This window comes from Sinohyriopsis cumingii, chromosome 1 (genome assembly GCF_028554795.1).
Source record: "Sinohyriopsis cumingii isolate HCF-2022 chromosome 1, ASM2855479v2, whole genome shotgun sequence".
NCBI lineage: Eukaryota > Metazoa > Mollusca > Bivalvia > Unionida > Unionidae > Sinohyriopsis > Sinohyriopsis cumingii.
The window spans coordinates 23317578-23340864 of record NC_142961.1 but is presented as its reverse complement, the minus strand read 5'-3'; the positions used below and the strand labels follow the sequence as shown (position 1 = coordinate 23340864).

General features: G+C 33.8%; 1 protein-coding gene across 7 annotated transcripts in view; it reads right to left on the bottom strand.

Annotated features, from left to right (window-relative positions):
• The window catches only part of LOC149806550 (putative 3',5'-cyclic phosphodiesterase pde-5), a 256230-nt gene that overhangs the window by 160148 nt on the left and 72795 nt on the right, over positions 1-23287 (bottom strand). For all 7 annotated transcript variants that reach the window (XM_089954339.1, XM_089954332.1, XM_089954365.1 and 4 more), the window contains 4 exons: positions 15263-15418; positions 7095-7138; positions 3612-3723; positions 2372-2456 (listed from right to left, as the gene is read on the bottom strand). In XM_089954339.1, the coding sequence (XP_089810465.1) occupies positions 2372-2456; positions 3612-3723; positions 7095-7138; positions 15263-15418 (397 nt within the window). The remainder of the gene's footprint in view (positions 1-2371; positions 2457-3611; positions 3724-7094; positions 7139-15262; positions 15419-23287) is intronic.

Sequence of the window (23287 nt, the reverse complement as noted above, 5' to 3'; positions counted from 1 at the left end):
TGACCTTGACCTCTATAGTTTGCTGTAAAATGGTCAGGGCTGGCACTTTTTCATCTGTTCCGTTTCTCTCACAAATGTTTGGCGTATGAAAATGTCTTTCATCTTACTTCATAAAAATATAGGTTTTGCATCATTTGATCTTAATTCTCCATGTAGTTATTTTGAGAGTTTATCCAGTGCTTCATAAAGTAACATAATCTGTACCTCAATAAATTATTGAGTGTTATCTCTTATGAATCTATTCAAGTTACATAAAAAATCCTGATGGAATGTATCTGGCTGTTTTTACTGTCCAGTATATGATAAACCATATCTTTGGTACACATTGCAACATAGCATGACTGCTGAATACAACTTTGTGCCTCTGAGATGGTGATGCCAACAATTTTTTCATTTTCCACAGAGCTCTCTCTGGACTTTGAAGATGTTTTATTTCATTCTCATGGTATCTTCCATCTTTGTGGTCATAATGTCCACCATACTGAAATATTATCAACTTGTCTTACTATTTTTCAGCATTTCCAACACATTTCATATAGGTTTTTTTAAAATTTTATTCTATTTGCAATGTTAAATATTGCATATAGGTTTTTTTTTAAATTTTATTCTATTTGCAATGTTAAATATTGCATATAGGTTTTTTTAAAGTTTTATTCTATTTGCAATGTTAAATATTGCATCATATGAAACAGTTATCTTTAATTTTCTTTTATTTCCTGACCAAATTTGATATGTAAAATGCTGAATAAATGCTTCTTGACAGTATCCATGACAATTATCCATATATCTCTATTGAAATATTTGTATGTTTTAGTTCTTTCTAGTTTGTTAACATTCTAAAGTTGGCTGTAGTAATTTTCCTCACTTGTTTATAGCTATATCAAGTATGAAAGTACTCACTTTGATTTATTTAGGCTGAGATATTTCAATATCTCTTCAACCATTTTGCCTATGTCTTTAAAACTTAAACTTTGACATTTGTCATGAGCTTTATTTCTTTAAAATGCTCACCTCACTGCCAGTTAATTCTCTCCATGAGGGTAGCTATATAGGATATAGAACTGCACAACTTACTATCAAGATGTCACTTTCCTGCAGAAATTGTTTATCTACACTCTGCAATCACACTTTGTGGTCTGTAAGTTATGAATTTTCATTGGTCCTTTTCAAATGTGACTTTCTACTGCGCCTATTGTGTTAAGGAGACTGAATCATGCAATATTTGTATCTAAACCACGCAACAGAAATTTGTTACATCTTCATGCCCGTCTTTTATTTTGTAGGGCCGCAAGTGGCCGAATGGTCTAAAGCGCTCTCCGTTATGGATCACTGCCATCTCACCTCTGTCAGCGTGGGTTCAAGTCTCAGATTCAGCCAATGTGGGTATGTGAGAAAGCCTGCCAGTAGCTTCTCGTGGGTCAGTGGTTCTTTCCGGGGGGTTCTTCCTCCACCATTAATACTGGCTGCCATGTATAGCCTATCGTGTGCTGAAAAATGGCATTAAACCCTACAACAACAACAACAAGTCTTCTATTTTGCATTTATTTCATTTTTTTAAAATATTGTGTAGTGTATCTGAGCTGCCTTAATTATGTACTGACCACTACATACAAATTTAATTATGTACTGCCCACTACATAAAAATGTAATTATGTACCGACCACTACATAAACATTATATAATTCTCAGCTAATGTGTGAAAATATGTTCACCACCCACCAGAAGCAAACCATGCATTTTGATGCTTAATTACATGATGTACATCTTGACCAAGTGTGGCAGTTACAAATACACCGTAAATAAATTATACAAATGACAGGTTTAAAAGCGCCAGTAAATATAGATTCTCTGACTTAGTCTTAATGCACCAGTGTATATTGATTTTTAGTTTAGTGCTGCTGTATTCCTAATGAATGGGTTGATGCAAAAAACACATACTGCGCTTGTATGCCAATAATTGTTTTTAGCATAGTCATACCTCAACATGAAAGTGTTTGTACAAAACTAATTAAATGGCACAATGAATCACAATAAGCAAGCTTCTTATAAATTTTAAATTACTGATGTCCCACAACCTCCAACCCAGAACTAGATTATTCTAAATTTTATCATCCTAAAACTATCAAATTTTAAAAGTCTCCATTTTAAATACTGGAGAAGGTGTACACAATCTTTCAAATGCAAACAGCCCTGATGAGTACACATGCACTGGCCAGGAACACTTTAATCTTCATATAGCATGGAGAAAATAGCTCAAATAAATTTCTTGATTATTAAATACTGATTATAAACACACTGTTGATTACTGATATTATTAGTACTGTTAATTGGTAGTCATACATAAAGGAGAAATAGGTAATATGTAACTCACTTGTTACTGCTTTCAAGTCTTTGGTAATGAAGCTCCTTTGTGTGCTCATCCAGCAGGTAAACATTGTAACCTTCAGCAGTTGTAGCTGGAAAAGAGAACAGGGGAGGAGTCATGTATCACAAGTAAGGAGTAATGTATCACAAAGAGAGGAGTCAAGTATCACCAGGTGATTAGTCATGTATCACAAGCAAGGAGACATGTATCACAAGGGAGGAGACATGTATCACAAGGGTTGGAGTCATGTATCACAAATGAGGAGTCATGTATCACAAGGGGATGAGTCATATATCACAAGGGGAGGAGTAAAGTATGACAAAGGGAGGAGTCAAGTATCACATGACTTCTGTCAACTGTAGTCTGTTAAGGTCATGATGGATCAGTGATAGTAAATACAGAATATTATAAAAAGCCTGTATTTAGATAAGCAAGTACTTGACTGACAAGAATATTTTGGTGCAAATACAAGGCTGGATGAAGAAATGTTTTCTATTATCATCAGGCAAAGACATTATAACCTAGTCTATTTGATGGGCTTACAGAATTTAGACAATCAGTGAGTCTATGCAGACTCTAAAACAAATGCATGGTGGAGAAGAGTTGTACTTTGCAAAGTAACAATTTCATATGGCAATCAGCTGTGATGACTGACCTCAGTGTCACCTCAAAACAATAAAGCTATTCAGTCAGTAATTTTCTTCATTTCTTTTATAGAAATACATGCAAAATATTATACAACCTAATCCTTCTTTGGCTACTTGTTACACAATAATAGTGTAGTACTTCTAAATAATTAACCATATGAAAATGCAATTCTGTGACATGAGAAAATGTCCCTCTGGAAGTTGTGATGTTATAACATTATACAGTAATTACACATTTTTACCAAACCTTTGTACGAGAAATTTCTAAAGTTATAACATTATAATTACACATTGTTACCAAGCCTTTGTATAATGCATCTAGACTGGCACATACAACTTGATATTCCTAGTTCATAACAAAAGTATCAAGTTCCCTACCAATGTGCTTTAAAAATAAACAAAAACAAAAACACACAAATGCATACACACATGCATCACAGAATTTTGGTTAGATCGTGTGGCAATGCTCAAAACAGAGCCAAATTTAAGTTCTGTTTTACTATACTAACAAATGAATTGCTTGAAGGAGAAATGGATACCTGCAAAAGAAGTTAAAACAAAATGCATGAAATTCTTGTCTGCATATGATACTGATTTACCTGTGGCAACACATCTGGCCAGCTCTGTGAGCACCTGTATCTTGTTTGAATGATGATGAATGTTTCTAGTCAGCTCCTGAAGCAGTATCCATTTCTTGGAATGAGCACTTGCCTGAAACCAATCATCATATTTATGAAGAAGAAGCAAAAGCCTCACTAATTCTATGTGTACAAGTTGCATGAGGCTATGGCCACCTGACACGCATTTATCAAGGACCTTCCACCATATGCATATTCCTTTACTTATCAGGTCCTGAAGGAAAAAGTAATTTTAACAAATTGATCATAGTTTAAGAGTTGATAAAGAAATCTTGTGTTTTGTGATTAGTTCAGGTGTACAAAATTATTTTCAACAAAGAGGGAAAATGTATGCACAAAGTTTCCAAAGCAACTCTGCCTGAAAGAAATGAGCTCTCTAAACAATTAATCCAAGAAGATCAGTCTAAAACATATTTGGCCTATGACTGATGAAAGGGAAACCAGAAGTGAGGGCATTTGAGCTGATTTATTTTCAGACAAATGGTTACAAGAAAAGATTGACAAAATTCTGAAAACAAGATTATCAAAGTATGAAATAAGTTTTCTCCACTGCCAATGACTGGAAAGGCAGGCATGAAATATGTTTTCTCCACTGCCAATGACTGGAAAGGCAGGCATGAAATATGTTTTCTCCACTGCCAATTACTGGAAAGGCAGGCATGAAATATGTTTTCTCCACTGCCAATGACTGGAAAGGCAGGTATGAAATATGTTTTCTCCACTGCCAATGACTGGAAAGGCAGGCATTAAATATTTTCCCACAATCAAGTTGAATATTTCACTCAGATGACTATGATGCATCATAAAATTAGTTACTATTGCTTTATATTTACATGTATAACACACACATACATTGCTTTATATTTGCATGTATAACACACACATACATTGCTTTATATTTGCATGTATAAGAAAACACACATATACATTGCTTTATATTTGCATGTGTAATAAAACACACACATACATTGCTTTATATTTGCATGTATAACACACACATACATTGCTTTGTATTTGCATGTGTAATAAAACACACACATACATTGCTTTATATTTGCATGTATAATAAAACACACACCTACATTGCTTTATATTTGCATGTATAATAAAACACACACATACATTGCTTTATATTTGCATGTATAACACACACATACATTGCTTTATATTTGCATGTATAATAAAACACACACATACATTGCTTTATATTTGCATGTATAACACACATACATTGCTTTATATTTGCATGTATAACACAAACATACATTGCTTTATATTTGCATGTGTAATGAAACACACACATACATTGCTTTATATTTGCATGTATAATAAAACACACACATATATTGCTTTATATTTGCATGCATAAGAAAACACACACATACACTGCTTTATCTTTGCATGTATAAGAAAACACACACATACATTCCTTTATATTTGCATGTATAACACACACATACATTGCTTTATATTTGCATGTATAAGAAAACACACACATACATTGCTTTATATTTGCACACATACATTACTTTATATTTGCATGTATAAGAAAACACACACATACATTGCTTTATATTTGCATGTATAACACACACATACATTACTTTATATTTGCATGTATAAGAAAACACACACATACATTGCTTTATATTTGCATGCATAAGAAATCACACATACATTGCTTTATATTTGCATGTATAATAAAATACACAAATACATTGCTTTTTATTTGCATGTATAATAAAACACTCATATACATTGCTTTTATTTGCATGCATAACACACACATACATTGCTTTATATTTGCATGTATAAGAAAACACACACATACATTGCTTTATATTTGCATGTATAACACACACATACATTGCTTTATATTTGCATGTATAAGAAAACACACACATGCATTACTTTATATTTGCATGTATAAGAAAACACACACATACATTCCTTTACATTTGCATGTATAAGAAAACACACACATACATTGCTTTATATTTGCATGTATAAGAAAACACACACATACATTGCTTTATATTTGCATGTATAAGAAATCACACATACATTGCTTTATATTTGCATGTATAATAAAATACACACATACATTGCTTTATATTTGCATGCATAACACACACATACATTGCTTTATATTTGCATGTATAAGAAAACACACACATACATTGCTTTATATTTGCATGTATAATAAAACACACACATACATTGTTTTATATTTGCATGTGTAAGAATACACACACAAACATTGCTTTATATTTGCATGTATAACACACACATACATTGCTTTATATTTGCATGTATAAGAAAACACACACATACATTGCTTTATATTTGCATGTATAAGAAAACACACTTACATTACTTTATATTTGCATGTATAACATATACATACATTGCTTTATATTTGCATGTATAACACACACAGACATTGCTTTATATTTGCGTGTATAACACACATATACATTGCTTTATATTTGCATGTATAACACACACATACATTGCTTTATATTTGCATGTATAACACACACATACATTGCTTTGTATTTGCATGTGTAATAAAACACACACATACATTGCTTTATATTTACATGTATAACAAAACACACACATATATTGCTTTATATTTGCATGTATAACACACACATACATTGCTTCATATTTGCATGTGTAATAAAACACACACATACATTGCTTTATATTTGCATGTATAATAAAACACACATACATTGCTTTATATTTGCATGTATAACACACACATACATTGCTTTATATTTGCATGTATAATAAAACACACACATACATTGCTTTATATTTGCGTGTATAACACACACATACATTGCTTTATATTTGCATGTATAAGAAAACACACACATACATTGCTTTATATTTTGCATGTATAAGAAAACACACAAACATTACTTTATATTTGCATGTATAACACACACATACATTGCTTTATATCTGCATGTATAACACAAACATACATTACTTTATATTTGCATGTATAAAAAAACACACACATACATTGCTTTATATTTGCATGTATAAGAAAACACAAATACATTGCTTTATATTTGCATGTATAAGAAAATACACAAATACATTGCTTTATATTTGCATGTACAATAAAACACACATATACATTACTTTATATTTGCATGTACAACAAAACACACACATACATTGCTTTATATTTGCATGTATAATAAAACACACATACATTGTTTTATATTTGCATGTATAAGACAACACACACATACATTGCTTTATATTTGCATGTATAACACACACATACATTGCTTTATATTTGCATGTATAATAAAACACACACATGCATTGCTTTATATTTGCATGTATAAGAAAACACACACATACATTGCTTTATATTTGCATGTATAAGAAAACAGACAAAAATAAATGTTTCCTCACCTTCCACTTTGACATGGAAGTCTTTCTATCGAGGGCAATTTCTCCTGAAACAAACAAATATTAAGGTAAAATTAAATAAACAGAAAAAGCATTGATCATCAAAGAAGGGAGTTAACATGCTTCAACACATGAAAGAGCATGCAAACAAAAACCGTTCAACTGTTTACTTAAGATGACTGCGTTAGTGTATATTGATGTTTAGTTTAGTCTTTTCTAGCAAAGATTATGCATGTCTTGTACATGGTTACCATATTTTAATTTTCAAACAAGATGACACTCTGGAGAGTGGGTATCTTTATAGAGATTTAAGCACCAAAAAGGAGGACATGTCTTGGAAAAAGAGAATGTATGGCAGCCCTAGTCTCATACAAAATGTTTTGAAACAAGAAACCCACAACAATGCTGCATGATAAAGTGTGTACCCTTCACATGCATATGAATCAAACTTGAGCTCACACTTGTAATAGCAATTGAGACCAATTATCATATGGTAAAGAGGCAGTCAGGCTGAGATGTAATGGCATCCAATCAATCTCAAACATATTCTTTTCCCACCTAATTAGTATAAGGGACAATATGGGAATGTGTGGGAATTAATATTATGGGGCACAATGTATGGGAATTGAATAATGAATTTTGGGTCAGCATGCTGATGTAAGGGAATGAATATTATGGAAAAATTGCAGTCAATAAAGGGATGTATGGGGATGGGATTTAACATTTGGGTTTGGGTTGGCATGGGAATGCATGGTCATTAACATTATGTTTAGCTCACTATGGGTCGTGTGAGAATTTAACATTACATCTGGGGCTTATCAGACTTTAATGATGTATTTAGTTCAGGTATTGACACTTGAGGTCACATTTGTAATAGAGGTCACATTTGTAATAGAGGTCACATTTGTAAGAGCTATTCCAAAGAAGTTTGATATGGTTATGAAGCTGTCAGGGTGAGGTGTAGTGGTATCGAATCTCAAACACATTCTTGTTTCCCTATTTAGTATAAGAGACAATATGGGAATGTGATAAACTCCAGAAAAAGGCGGCATGAATAATAATGAAAATTCCTAGTATGACTCCCTTGAATGTTGTTTTCAGGTCTGCAATGGCTATCCAAAATAAATCTATTCTTTATTTTAAAGGAATCATGACATATAAGCCTTTAAACAATCTTACTCCAGGTTATATATCTCTAACCTAAATGAACTAAGACCATCGAATACTGAGCATAATCTCCGATCAGTGACTAACAACAATCTCCAGATTCCATGGTCGAAAAACAACCATTACAAAAGCTCATTCACTGTATCAGCACCTACTGTATGGAATTCCTTACCAATGAGGATACGTAATTCAAATTCGCTTGCTTCATTTAAAATATAATTAAAGAAATTCTTTCTTGAACAGCTGGAATGACATATTAAAGCCTCTAAACAGAAAACCATATCATGTCCATAAATATTATGTCCAGATCTTATTCGATGTATGTATATACATACAACTTAGGTTATGCTATATCCCTGTGTAAAGAATATTGTTCATATCAATATATCTTTCCCAGTATAGTCATATATATATTTATTCATGTTAAATATGTAGGAATGAGTGTTCAATGATCCTTAAATATGTGTATGAATTTGTCTTTTTCTTTCTTTTCTTTTTTTATAACTTTTAACAATTTAACATAACCAAATGTGTTGTCCTTGTTAAATTTTATTATTATTTTTATTATTATTATTATTGGAATTTAATTATACAGCCTTCTCTGTGCAAATTTGAACAGGATGAACAACACTGAAATTCACTAGTATTTTATTGCTGGCTCAAATGAGATTTTGAGGAATTCACTGTCAGCACAGTGACTTATAAATTTGCTATAATGTATGTGACTCTGCTACTGTTACTGAGAGAGAAATGTTTTATTAATTTTAACGTCACTTTAAACACATTTTGGCAACTGTTACTGAGAGAGAAATGTTTTATTAATTTTAACATCACTTTAAACACATTTTTGGCTACTGTTACTGAGAGAGAAATGTTTTATTAATTTTAATGTCACTTTAAATACATTTTTGGCTACTGTTACTGAGAGAGAAATGTTTTATTAGTTTTAATGTCACTTTAAACACATTTCTGGCTACATAAGACATAAGAAATGGGAGCTAAACACCTTTCACAAAGACTCAGTGAGGCAGCTTACCTGACGTGGACAGGTATCAAACCCAAAACCCTTGGATTATGAATTCAATACTCCGCCAAATGATCAAGAGAAAGAACGAGAGATTATAGTATTCATATTATTACTGTTACAGAGACAGACAGACAGAGAAGATTAAAAAGACTAAAATAGCTTTTTTCTGGTTTTCAATTCAACACTTTAGGCCAAGCTGCTCACAAGCTGCTCATCTAACTAATGAATAAACCTCACTCATGAAATAAAAATGAAGATGGAGGAATAGGGCAGTCCTTCCTCTTCATGCACAATGCCTAAACTCTCTAGGGTAACAAAAACAAACCCAGATACCATACACAATAAAATATCATGCAAAAAATGAAATAAGCAACAGATCTGCATTGCTTAGTTAGACCTGGATTCCAATATTTGATGATGGTTTCATCTTGTCAGACCCTGGCAATATAGTCTATTGGTGGGCTATAGTGATATATAAAATTCATCAATTTTTGGAGAATGCCATTCACAATAGTTTAGCAAATCATATCTTGAAAAGAATTAATTCAAGTTGTCCATCTGACCTGGTAGGATGACTGTAAGGAAGGTAGTTAAAAGCAATCCAGAAAAAAATATTTGTAAATCCAACATGACAAAAATTATGTTCAACTCCATTTTCAGGGTTTCCTAAAATTGATGGCACTTTTGTAAAGTAATGGAAAGTAAGTTGAATATAGAGTCAGGTATACAATAATTTGGTAACAAATATTAAAACGATGTATAGTCATCGAACTTAGCATCATTTTATCTATTTTTTAATTGATGGCACTTTTGTAAAGTAATGGAACATCACTTGAATATACAGTTAGGTATACAATAATATGTTAACAAATATTAAAACAATGTATAGTCATCGAACTTAGCATCATTTTATCTAATTTTTGTGGTCTCTAGTTTGAAGTCTTTTTTTCATTGTTTTTATTCTTATAACTTTCAATTTAAAATATTCAGTTACAGTAATGGAGAGGAAATACAGCATTGTTCATCCCTTAAGTTCGAACATGACCATGACATCACTAACACGTTTGCTTTCTGTGAGTACGTAAACGGCTGATGAGGCCATTTTGTGTTCTGAAGTTTCTATGGCACACTTGATAGGAGATGCCACTTGGGCTTGCTTGATCAATGATGGACATGCTACAGTTCTGAGATTTCTGCTGCATGTACTTCTGCACTGCCTCTGCAATTATCTTCTATTCAAAGTCTGTAACTCCAGTATGGATGAGCCTCCACAATCTTGTGTCCATTCTTCTCAAGACTCATGGTCAATGCTGAAGTGTTTCAAGAATTACTAATAGCAGCCATCTTCTGACCAAACTGCATGAGATCACCATAGCAGATCTTCTGACATGTAGCAGCCAATCTCAACTGTGAAGTCATCAGCTGACTGTGCAAGCTTGGAATGCCTGCCTGTGTGAGTACCTAAGTGTGCAAGCTTTGAATGCCTGCCTGTGTGAGTACCTAAGTGTGCAAGCCTGGCATGCCTGCCTGTGTGAGTGCCTAAGTGTGCAAGCTTGGAATGCATGCCTGTGTGAGTACCTAAGTGTGCAAGCATGGAATGCCTGCCTGTGTGAGTACCTAAGTGTGCAAGCTTGGAATGCCTGCCTCTGTGAGTTGTGAGTACCTAAGTGTGCAAGCCTGGCATGCCTGCCTGTGTGAGTACCTAAGTGTGCAAGCTTGGAATGCCTGCCTGTGTGAGTACCTAAGTGTGCAAGCTTGGAATGCCTGCCTGTGTGAGTACCTAAGTGTGCAAGCTGGAATGCCTGCCTCTGTGAGTACCTAAGTGTGCAAGCTGGAATTCCTGCCTGTGTGAATACCTAAGTGTGCAAGCTTGGAATGCTTGCCTGTGTGAGTACCTAAGTGTCCTGCCATCTTATCCTCACTAGTTTCCTCCGACAGCCCATATGTAAATGATTCATTTTTTTGTGGCATGGCATTGGTGCTCCTTGGGATTGCTTGATCAATAGTAGACATGCTGCAGTTCTTAGATATCCGCTGCTCGTACTTTTTCACTGCCTATGCAATTCTCTTCCATTCAAAGCCTGACACTCCAGAGTGGATGTGATCCTGTGTGCGATCAACACTGAATTACAGTAATGGAAACTAGGCATTATGTACTAAGAATATGTAGATTGTTGACACTGAATTGTATTTTCAAAAAATACATTTTTGAAATTTCCTTTGTTATTGTTCTTTTGTTGACATTAATAGCTGTTTGTTATTTTTGATCTTCCTTCTTAAAGTCAATACAATTCTAAAATTCAGTGATCCATTACTGTCATTTCTTGTACATTACAATATTTCCTCCCATTAATGAAACTAATGAGTTTAATCAGATTTTGAAAAATAAAAATAATGACTCCTGATTGTAAACATACAAACATACATGCATGAATGCATGCCTACCTGCCTACATCATCCATCCATCCTGTTATGTATATATGTACTGTGTGCTTGACTTTTATCCATGATGGTAGATTATAAAGGTCATTTGTAACAAAAAACATGCTACATAGCTAACTGTTGTCCATGATTGTAGATTTTACTTTATGATAATGATCACTTGGTAGCAGCATGTTTTCTTACATCTGAGTTCAGGACCTTGGTTTTTCCCTTGAAAATTTTATTGTCTACCAGAAGTTTATCCTTTTGTGAAGTTTTACATAAGTTGTTCACTGATACTTGAGTTCAAGGTCTAGACGAAGAATGTTCTAGAAGCAAATTTTGACTCACATCCTGGTCATTTTACTTGTCTTAGGTGTTTATATTAGGTTGTGATCAACAAAAGTATTCTTTTAAATTTTTATATCATTCTTGTGGAATCACTTTTTGTTGTGTTCAGATATAATTTGAGAGGAACTATTTACTTAAATCATTCACTGGAATTACAAAGCGCTCCTTGACATTTTGGACTAAAACATTATTTTGGGATTACTTTGAATTCATCCAAATATATTCTGGATTATATCATTGTGATGCAGCAAGATTACTGGTACATTAGCACATTCAAGACTGTTGGTACATCATCAAATTCAAGACTGGAATTAATTCGGAACATTCAATACTTTTGGTGATAGTACATTTAGGATTACTTAAGATTTAATTTACAATATTGTAAGTTCCTCATAATTTTCACTTTATAATTCAGAGAATTAAATCATGTGTTGAATTTTAAATACCTTGTTGATTTTGCTTTTTCTTTTACTTAGTTTAAGTCCATAGATTCGTAATAATACATACATACATACAAACATACATACATGCATGCATTGTTTACCATGGTATAGTCTTCCTTATTGTATATTCAAGTGGTTTCCACAACAGTGCCATGTCATATTATTGTCACTAGATAAACAAAATTAACAAACAGTGCACAAATTGATATTTTTTATTATTCAACAAAACCCACAACCAATATTGTATGTGAAAATGATTAATTTCTTGGTTCATTACTTTATTCTTTTACAATGCTGTATTTTCATCTCCAATTACTCTTTTTAGCTTTCAACATGACCTCTAGCCACTATCACCATACTCACTAAATATATGTTTTCTTTGCTGATGTCAGTCTTGACGATACATTGTTTGGTGGTTGAGAACTGATCTAATGATAAGATTGCTACGTGGCCTGTGACCCGAAGCATGAGAAATGGTTACGTTTCAATAGTCTGGAGATTTCAAAAGTACAAAACTGTTTCAAAGGTTTATTGATTTGAAGGGTCATCAGTCTGAAAAGAGGGTTCATAGGTTCTTAGGTTCATTAGTCCGAAGGTTCGTTAATCTGAAGGTTTATTGTTCCGAAAAACCAGTTCTGTGTTTCGAAGGTTCAGTGGTCTGAAGCTGCGTTAGTCCAAAGGTTCGTTTGTCTGAATGAAGGTTAAAATAGTCCAAAGGTGTTTCAATACAAATATTTTTGAAATAATGAATACTGGATTGTCGAACAAATTAACATTTTCAAATATCTTTAAAATCAAAGAAAGTTTATATATGTGAACCCTCTTTTAAAATATTTCCAGACTAATGACTTGTTGTCAGAAACATTCTGATTAAGAAATATTTGAACTTGTTAACCTTTGAACCTTACCCTTCAATAGTATGAACCCTCGAAAAATGGACCTTTGGACTACTGACCTCTATATTCTTTGAACTTCCGGACAACGGAACTTTGGGTTAAAATGTTCGGAAAAAAAGCTCTTGTACAAAAATAGTTCAGGTTGATGGACCTTCATGCATATGAACATTACAAACAATGAGCAGTTACCACGTGACACATGATTCACATACATAGTCGCTTTTCTATCAGTGATGTTGAATCCTTCATTGGATTTGTTGTACATATTGAAATTTGTCGATGACCTTTAAAGGTGTTAATTAAGCAGGTTGCTAAATTTGATTCAGCTAGGACGATTCAAACTGTTGACGGTGACAGAAGATCGCAAGCGATCTTTATCTTTGGCCAGACACTGTAGTTTCAACTTGATGACCATGGACACTAATAAGTCAGTAATAAATATGACTGCCTTCTCTGAGCAGACTTCAGACTTTCACTCCTTAAATCTCTCTTTCGAAATTTTCTGGAAATCAATTTGCTTACAGACTGAATATAAAAATAATCATCAGAGTCAATAGAGCAACTTCCGCTCTAAGATGATTTTGAGTCTGGCTTATGGCGATGTCTGTAATGGTCGTGATGATGGTGGTGGTGATGATGATGGTGATGCATAGGGGTCGTTCGTCTCATTTATGAAATCTTTAAAGACAGCTTGTGCAAAGTTTTCTCTTCTCATGTTGAATGACAAAGAAATGGTCGTCATACCTTTTTCTGACTTCTCTGCAGAGTTGCATGATTGTTTCTTGATCGTGGTCAATTAAAACTTAATTTCACACGAACACACACACCATATCGTGCCCCTTCTCTCTTTTTTATTAATTTTAAGGACAAAATAGTTTGTCCTTGTTCATTTACATACAGCTGCTTGTGGATTGTCCAAAAAGAAATGTAACTCCTCATTTAACATAAAATTCCACAAAATCTTTTGACAAATTGAGAAACTATGATTGATTTTAAAAAGTGTTTTTCTCCATAACAACAACCACTATGAATATCGCCATGGAAAAAAGAAATATAAGCAGCAATTGAAAACCAACAATTTACCTTATGCTTGCTGTTTAAAAGTACACAACATCTTATACTGAATTTAGAACTCGAACATTTTTGCTTTCGACAGAGTTTACAGAATGCTGTGTTCATGGAATAAGTTCAACCTTGCCATAATCTATAAAAATGTGAGTAGGAATTTCTATAATGCTTTCCAAGTTTGCAACAAATACATTATACATAAAATCATACCTTGGAATTTCTAATGTTCTTTCCAAATGCTGAAGATGGCTTTGAAATATAGAATTCGAATTTCCATCCTTCGTTAATATGAGAACAATGGTCTATGCAAAAATAAGTTTCCACTTACTGTTCACTCCATTCACATCTTGGAATCCAGTTTCATGAAAGAATTACACACCATGGGGAGTGGTCTTAGCTGACAAATGTAGAATTCTTACACATTTATTAGTTTACGGTACTTTTAAACAAAAATGTTTATTTTTGATATGTTTGTAAATACCCTTTTTTGATGACAGAACTGCTGATTTCCATATTCAGGGAACTCTGAATACAAGCTATCTTAAGATTTCACATTTTTAATAGCTTCCGGTGTAATACTGTGAAAACCAATACAAATATGTAATAACGAAATCCAAGTAAATCTAAACAAGTTAATAGTTCCCCTTAAAAACGCATGTATAAAAAAAGTTTGAGCATATCTAATCTTTGGAGTTTGCTCACTTGCATTAAGACATTTATCCGTTTTGCATCCCTACGATGCATCATGTTAAAGGAAACAGTCCTATTTCCATATTTTCAGTTAAAACACTTTCTCACCATTGATGTTTGGGTCTCCTTGTCGCTGTTTTCTTGCCTGCTCCTTCCAGGCCATCCATCGCTGCAGACGTTCCTTGTTAACATGACTGAGGACATAGTTCTCAAGGAAATCTGGATTCTCATTCAGGAACTGCAACACTACCTCCTGATTTACGTCTGGAAGAGATGTTAGCAATGGGTTAAAGAAAATACAGTAATAAAGTCAGCACATCCTGTTCTATTCCTACTAATGTTAACAAGCGCCTTAAATAAAGATGGCTGTTTTCTTCAACATCTGAGCATTTTTAGCATGGTGCCAAAATGTGATGGGAATGAGGCAAAAAAAAAAAAAAACACAAAACGAAAATGCGAAAGAAAAGAAAATAAGTAAAGTGAGAAATGCCTGATATATTCTTAATTCTGAGCAGATTTCAAGCATACGGGTGATTTTTGAGAGAGAAAAAAATTATGACTGCTAGTCATCATGGAAAAATATTCTTGCTCTGATTTGCAAGAGAGGGGGTAGAGGTGGAACTAATTCCGTCATATAAGATAAGATAAGATTTCTTTATTTCAGACTACAAAGTCCATACCTCTAAATTAAAACATAATTATAAAGTAAAAACATTGTAAACATAAAAGAACATATATATCATACATACTAGTATACAGATACATTTAAAACAAATAATTGTGCCACGCAGTGTTAAGAAGGAAATTAAACGGCACATTTAAATAGTAATTTGTTCCATCTACTAATAATGTGAGAATTTAAATGAATGTCATAGTTCCAAAGAGATTTCAATATACAGTTCTTACTATAGATATTCTTGTCATCATTGAGAAAACATGCTTTAGTATTAGTATTATTAGTTAGGGCATTCTGTTATTTTAAGATAAACGAAAAACGATATCCTGTTTGGAAAGCCCAGCTCCCACCCCCAGCGGGACTAAACGAGTGAGCCAATACGGGAGTGAGCCAATACGGAATTTTCTACCCCTGTGTGTTCAAGCGTCGGTAACAGACAGTATAAATAGTTAGGCAAACTTTGATCGATCGATTCGTCAAAGGTCAGTCCATATACATGTACCTTTAGTCAACAGACAGACAGTCGTCACGAAGAGACAGCTCTACTTCACATTTGATCAAAGAAAGTTCTCCATAAAGGGGAGGGGGGGGGAAGGATATAAAGTTTACATATCTGGGCCTTGTATGCTTTTATGTTCTGACTATTTGGTACTGATCAAATTCGCAAAAGTCCTAGCTGAATATCAACAACTGTTTGGGTGAAAAAAGCCAAAGAAATATAGTTGGTTCAATTATTTATTTTAACTACTGCAACTATTTTTCTATTTAATAACATTATATATCTATATATCTATATATATATATATATATATATATATATATATATATATATATATATATATATATTAAAAAATGTTTGGCACTATTTTTATCGTATGATGGAACATTGATGGAAAAGCAGTCTCTACAATTTAGAGATACACGGATAATATCTATCGTGCGCGGTGAAAGATGGTAAGCCCCCCCCCTTTTTGAGTCGGGTGTCACCTATTCATTAAATCGTTCAGATGTGCAGATAGTCTTGTCTGCAACATATCAGTGTACATTTTAGACACTTACTAGTATTTCTCACTGATCTTGATTTACTGTCGCATGAAGGATTCTTTCGGAGATGTATAGAGAATATTTCTGGATCAAACCATGTTTTACCGCATGTAAATCAACATAAAATAACATAACATGGATAGAGATTATATATATATATATATATATATATATATATATATATATATATATATATATATATATATATAACGCGTGATTAGACACAAAAATTGGCTAACAGTATTTGAAGAGTAGAATCACATGAGAAGAGCAGTGGAAGTTTAAAAGTGGGAGAATGTTTAAAGAGACTGATACGCATCAAATTCACAGAAATAACTACAATTAACATTAATTTGTACCAGATTATAAGGTGCTTAAAAAAAAAAAAACAGAAATTAAAAATGGCCCTTGTAGAGCTCTTTCACACAACATATTTTATATTGTTCCCTCACATAAACAATCAAAATGCAAAAAAATATATATATCTAGGGTATGATTATCAACAATAAAGCTGAGAACAGGCACACTCTATTTAATATGACAAACTTCATTCTCCAAAGGCATTATTTCTATTTCCACATTAACAAAGAATTTTTGAATATGTGCGAACAATTGATTCCGACCGTGGATGTACCTCAAGCTGTTTACAACAAAGATATGCAAATTATTTGCTGTGATCTTTGTTTTTATTTGTGCACATGCGTATGCAAATTCGTAAAGATGTTTTCAGGCGATGAGGGCATCGCGTGACAAAATGACGTAATTGCCTCAGTATTCTCTCTTCCGCGTGAGTTCAGAAACGGCAATCATATTTTTTTTTTATTCAGGACCTTAGTCATGCATAAATCATCCAAGATTTGTATAGCTTTAAAAACATAATAATTATGTTATCGTAGCTTTAAAACAATGCATTGTCTCGCTAAAAAAATAGTAAAAATTGCACCAGTTTTGTGATAAATAGCAATATTATGCGATGTTCTGTATAGTGTCGGATTTACCCCAACCCCAGGTTCTTTATCATATGAGGACAATTCCGACCAAGAAACACAAGCTCAAAGAAAATGTAGAATTATGATTAGTTTGTATTGAACTTTGAAGAAAAAAACCCAGAAATAAATATGTAATTAAAACCAATAAATACAAAATTACAAGTATAAATCTAAATAAAAATAAAATGTTACTTCTCTTCACACCTATCTCTCTAACAACATCTACAATTATCTATATAACAATATCTACAATTATCTATATAACAATATCTCTTTTTTATCTGTTATCTCTCTATCTGAAAAAAATTTTTAAAGCTTTTAAATATGTCAAGATAAACAAATTCTTTGTATTTTATAGATGAAATATGTATATGTATGGTCCATATATGGTGGTCGGCATTACACATATCAGAGGTCGGAATACGCCACAACACGGTCGGATTTACCCCGTGCGTATATAATCACAATAAAATCACTTTTCAGTAAGCAAAACTCAAATAATATGCTTTATGAATAATGAAACTTGTTGCAAGAAGCCCGAATGACTGCTTCCCATATCGTTTTTAGGTACACAGTAGTCGCCTTCAATAATGAAGTTGTCGATCTCATGTCAACCTCAGTGGTCGGAATATGACCAGATTACCCTAGAATTCAAAATGCGAACAATTATGCCCATATATGCAGTCGTATCACGTGATGGCAGATCATGGTTTCACAACTTAAAGCGAGCAGTGATTGTAAGATGAACGTTTTATACATGGTCTAACGCGGTATGTATCAGCCTTATGTGCCATTTTAACAATGTCGATCCATACTTATTGATTTACCTGCGCGTGTTCGCGTGTGTACCGTAGATCTGAGAATATAAGCCTCAAGTGAAGTGGCAAAAAATTCTATGTAACCAAAAACATCTTTTAAAAAAGAGAAGCATGCAATACAGTGAGATCAGGAAATTCGTATGACTCTGATATTGTAAAATAAATAGTAAAATGAACTTATATGGCGATGTGTAATTACCCCAACATGAAAATTCAATAAAATGAACGGAAACTGCTAGCTACTGCCACTGACTTGGGACGATAGATGTCACGCGACACAGTCACTCTAAGCCACTCAGTAGCACAGTTTGTCTTGGAATGGTTGAAAAAAACTTTGATCCAAAAAATTTAATTAAAAAATTCCATGTCGTCTTCTCTTATTGCAAATGGCATCAATTGCGAAATGATACCGCCAGTGAATAGAAACTGCATTTTTTTAATTGCATTTTAGCGAGTAATTTCTGAAAATACCAGAACTGATTCTGCGACTCCTTATCCAATATCTCCATTCAAATATTTAAAAAGACTTTCAAAATTAAATCAGAATACATTTCTTATCCGAATAAGACGATGGTGCACTGTGTTCCAGCATTGGTCAGTGCCAGCTTTACTGATACCGTAAGTGGCCGTGTGTACAGAGCGCACATTTAAAAAAATAAAAGAGTAGACTGTTATCTGGGCACACACAATTTGCAATTACATGCGCGTAATGGATACATACGGTTAAACAGATAAAATGGTTATAAAATGCAGATCATGGTCATGACGTATGTACCCCGTTAAAATCTCTTCGAATTATTAGATCAGTAGATGTTGCTAATAACAGAAAGCTCAAGAAGTGATGTGTAGGTTTTTATAGCAAATATTATGAATTCTAACACGAATTGTTTGTAGAGGACTGATCTACAAATATATAAAAGGTCCCTGCACGTGCACTGACTGATAACGAGCTATCCATTGGTTAGCACATAACATCAGTGCGACGTGAGCTTTTTGAGGATATATGCTTTTTTTGAGGAGATATACCGAAATATTTTACAAATGAACTACCACTCGGGACAATACAGAATATTTCCATTTCATGAGTGAAATATTTCCGTTTATCTACTAAAATGACATGGATTTTCTTGTTATTATATATTTTTTAAAGGCAAAAATTGTCAATTTGCAATGGTTTTCTCCATTATGTGTCATTGCGATTAATAGCTGTATTACTGCATCGAAAAAACAAAGTTGCTAACTTTTATAATAGTTTTGTGACGTTTTACAAACTAAGCAACTTAGCTTGTTTTGTTGACACTCCTTAGCTCCATCCCAGTACATGCCATGCTTCAGTTTGCGATGTTTGTCAAAATTATGTATGTTCTTACGAAAATGAAGGGGCCCCGACTGGCCGAGTGGTCTAAAGCGCTCACCGTTATGGATCACTGCCATCTCACCTCTGTCTGCGGAAGTTCGAGTCTCAGGCTCGGCTAACGTGGGTACGTGAGAAAGCCCGCCAGTAGCTTCTCGAGGGTCGGTGGTTCTTTCCGGGGTTTTCCAGGGTTCTTCCTCCACCAATTATACTGGCCGCCATGTATAGCCTATCTTGTGCTGAAAAATGGCGTTAAACCCTATAACAACAACGAAAATGAAGACATTTTTATTTTTGTTAACACATTTCATGCGTGGATAGTTACTGTTGGGGTGGGGTAACTGGAAGCCTAATAGAACTGTCGTATCTGACAGACTTCAGAGCGTAACATCTATAAAGTAAAGATAATAATGTCTGTATTATTTCGTTTTGCTTACTTCTACATTTAAACATAAGTGTGTGTGTGTGTGTGTGTGTGTGTGTGTGTGTGTGCGGCCTAGAAAGCTTGCAGTCTAGCTCGGTATCAGACGCAGTATCTAATTTTCAATTGTCATCTAATTTCGATCTGAAACAAACGCCTGAATTATCAATCATTTTCAAACACGATTGTTGGCCTAGTTGTTAGAGCGTCCGCCTCGGATGCGGAAGGTCGTGGGTTCGATCCCCGGCCGAGTCATACCAAAGACTTAGAAAAATGGTACTAACAGCTGCCTCGCTTGGCGCTCAGCACTAAGCGGTTAGTGTTAGGACTGGTCGGCCTGGTGTCAAGATAATGTGACTCGGTGGGACATCATGCCATATGTCTGCGCCATGATGCCCCAGTGCTAGACAACACTATAAACTGCCACACTGCAGACATCGTAGCGATATGACTGAAACATTGGTAAAGCTACGTTAAAAATCAAAATCACACACACACACACACGTACACACACACACACACGACTGTGATGCTAGTTTAATTGCTACTTAAAAATCATATTACTATAATTAATCACGATGTTTTTCCTCTTAAACAGAGTGCAGTTTGTCGTAGAGTATTACAGGCATACTATGACAACAAGCACTGAAAGTTTTTATGATTCGTGTACAAACCTAATTATAAAGAAATTAATAGAGAAGGTCTACTTTTGGCTCATTTGTTTTTTTTTTTGTTTTTTTTTTCTCCAGCCATTTCTTTATAGAATGTCACTGACTGCACCTAACTGATTGCATAAATGTACACTAGAGTGCCTACAATTGATGCATTTTATGACCTGTACATCCTGATACGGAGAAGGTGGGTAAAACAGATCAAAGAAGCAGAAAAAGGAGAAAAATTAAATAGGCCTAAATATGAAAATACGGGTCTGAATAACACAAAAAAAGGCAGATGTGCTTCCTAAATGAAAAAATAAAGTAGTTCCAAACGTGATATCGCCACTATGGCGACAAAATTTTTCACCCCCATATATATTTCAATATCTCAGCTTGAAATATATAATAAAAAACTCATATTTGTAAAATCTTTCATAGTTACATATCTATTAAGGATTGAAATGACTTAGCACCAATGAGGCCTCTACTGACCCATAACCAGCCAGCAAGATGGAAAAGTTCAACAAGTATAACGTGTATAGGTTCACATTCGTTTTTGTTTTCTTCAGTTATTGCAAGATCTAATAACAAACGCAGAGAAAAGACGGAAATAACATAACATACCATAATCCGTTTTTGTGATGATATTAACAAATCAGCAGGATGCGACCTCCATGTCGACTACGACCAAAAGATAAAATCTGCCTAAACATTCTGTACACACACACACACACACACACACACACACACACATAATGTTTTCTTGATACGAAGATATCCGAGTAAATCTATTTTTTCCTATATGCAACTCAGACCAACAATAAATATGGCGCCAAGCTCCCGATTTGATTTAGCGACAATAAAGGTTATAACTGCAATTTATATTTAGGGAAATTGTGAGAAGCTTTTGGTAGATTCATCGCTCTTATTCAGATGACACAAAGCATTTAATTAAAAAAATTTCTTTTGAAATAAAAAGTAAATAGGAAAAGCCAACAAATCTGATTCTGTCATTTTGAAATACTACTACAAATATACGTTTTCCGTATCACAGTGCAAGATGCACAGATTCATGTAAACATCTAGTAATGTGATCTTAAAGATGTGCTAATCCCAACGAAGTCTAATTTGGCTGGCTTTGAACTGAGGCAGAATGGTCTTGGGAACTGGCTAAGCTCCCTCAGTATGAAAATGTATCCCTTACACGGCTGCCAGTATCCATCGTGCAGTAACAACTGTGTTTTCATACAAGCTGCTATTTTCAAGTGTCAATTTGATACATGCAATTCTTTTTACATAGTAAAGTATATAACGTGTATACTGTAAGCCCATGGATATGTCACAATGTCAAAAAGCGACGTATGGTATTAGAGACGATGTATTTGATTTGCGATTGACTAGGGATCCGCCATAACTATGGAACAGCTTCGCTTGAGAAAACAAAATTTCAGGATAATATACAGTAGTGTTACCACACTGTGGTATCAATCTTCTGCAAAATGCCGTTATTAAAATTTATGATGCATGACATTGATTTCTTACAACGAGCTGTCACCACGAAGCATAAATGTCTGAATTATCAATAGCATTTTATATATGAGGAAAATAAGCCTGAATATATATGCGTGATATTGAATGAAAACCTAGAATATATATAATGCGTGATATTGAACGAAAACCTAGAATATACATAACTCTTGATCCATACAGATCTATTTTACAGCTGAATTGATTTCAAATCTGTATGTTAAAGAAGAATAAAATTAGTTAAGGAGCTGATTCCATAATTCATGATTCCTTGTGCTAAAAAAAATTCGATATGTAAATTGTACTTTTCCTAACATGAGATGATTAACCCCTGGAGAAAACCCAAATTATATCGAATATGTCGAGTTTCTCAGATATTTTCGACACTGCGTAATATCTGTCTTTTGAGGGTGTACGTGTGCTGAGAAATGGCGTTAAACGCTTCAAAACCAAAGCGAAACAAAATACAAGTGTAATCATTTATCCTGATTATTGACTGTCAAACCTAGACAGACATTTTTTTTTAAAGTTTCAGCCCTGTTTATCTCTGCCAAAATATATATTTACCTATATATCTACTGAACTAACATGCACTGTCATAATTAGTGCTTGCATTGTGTATGTTCTTTACTAAAAGTGCGTGTTTGC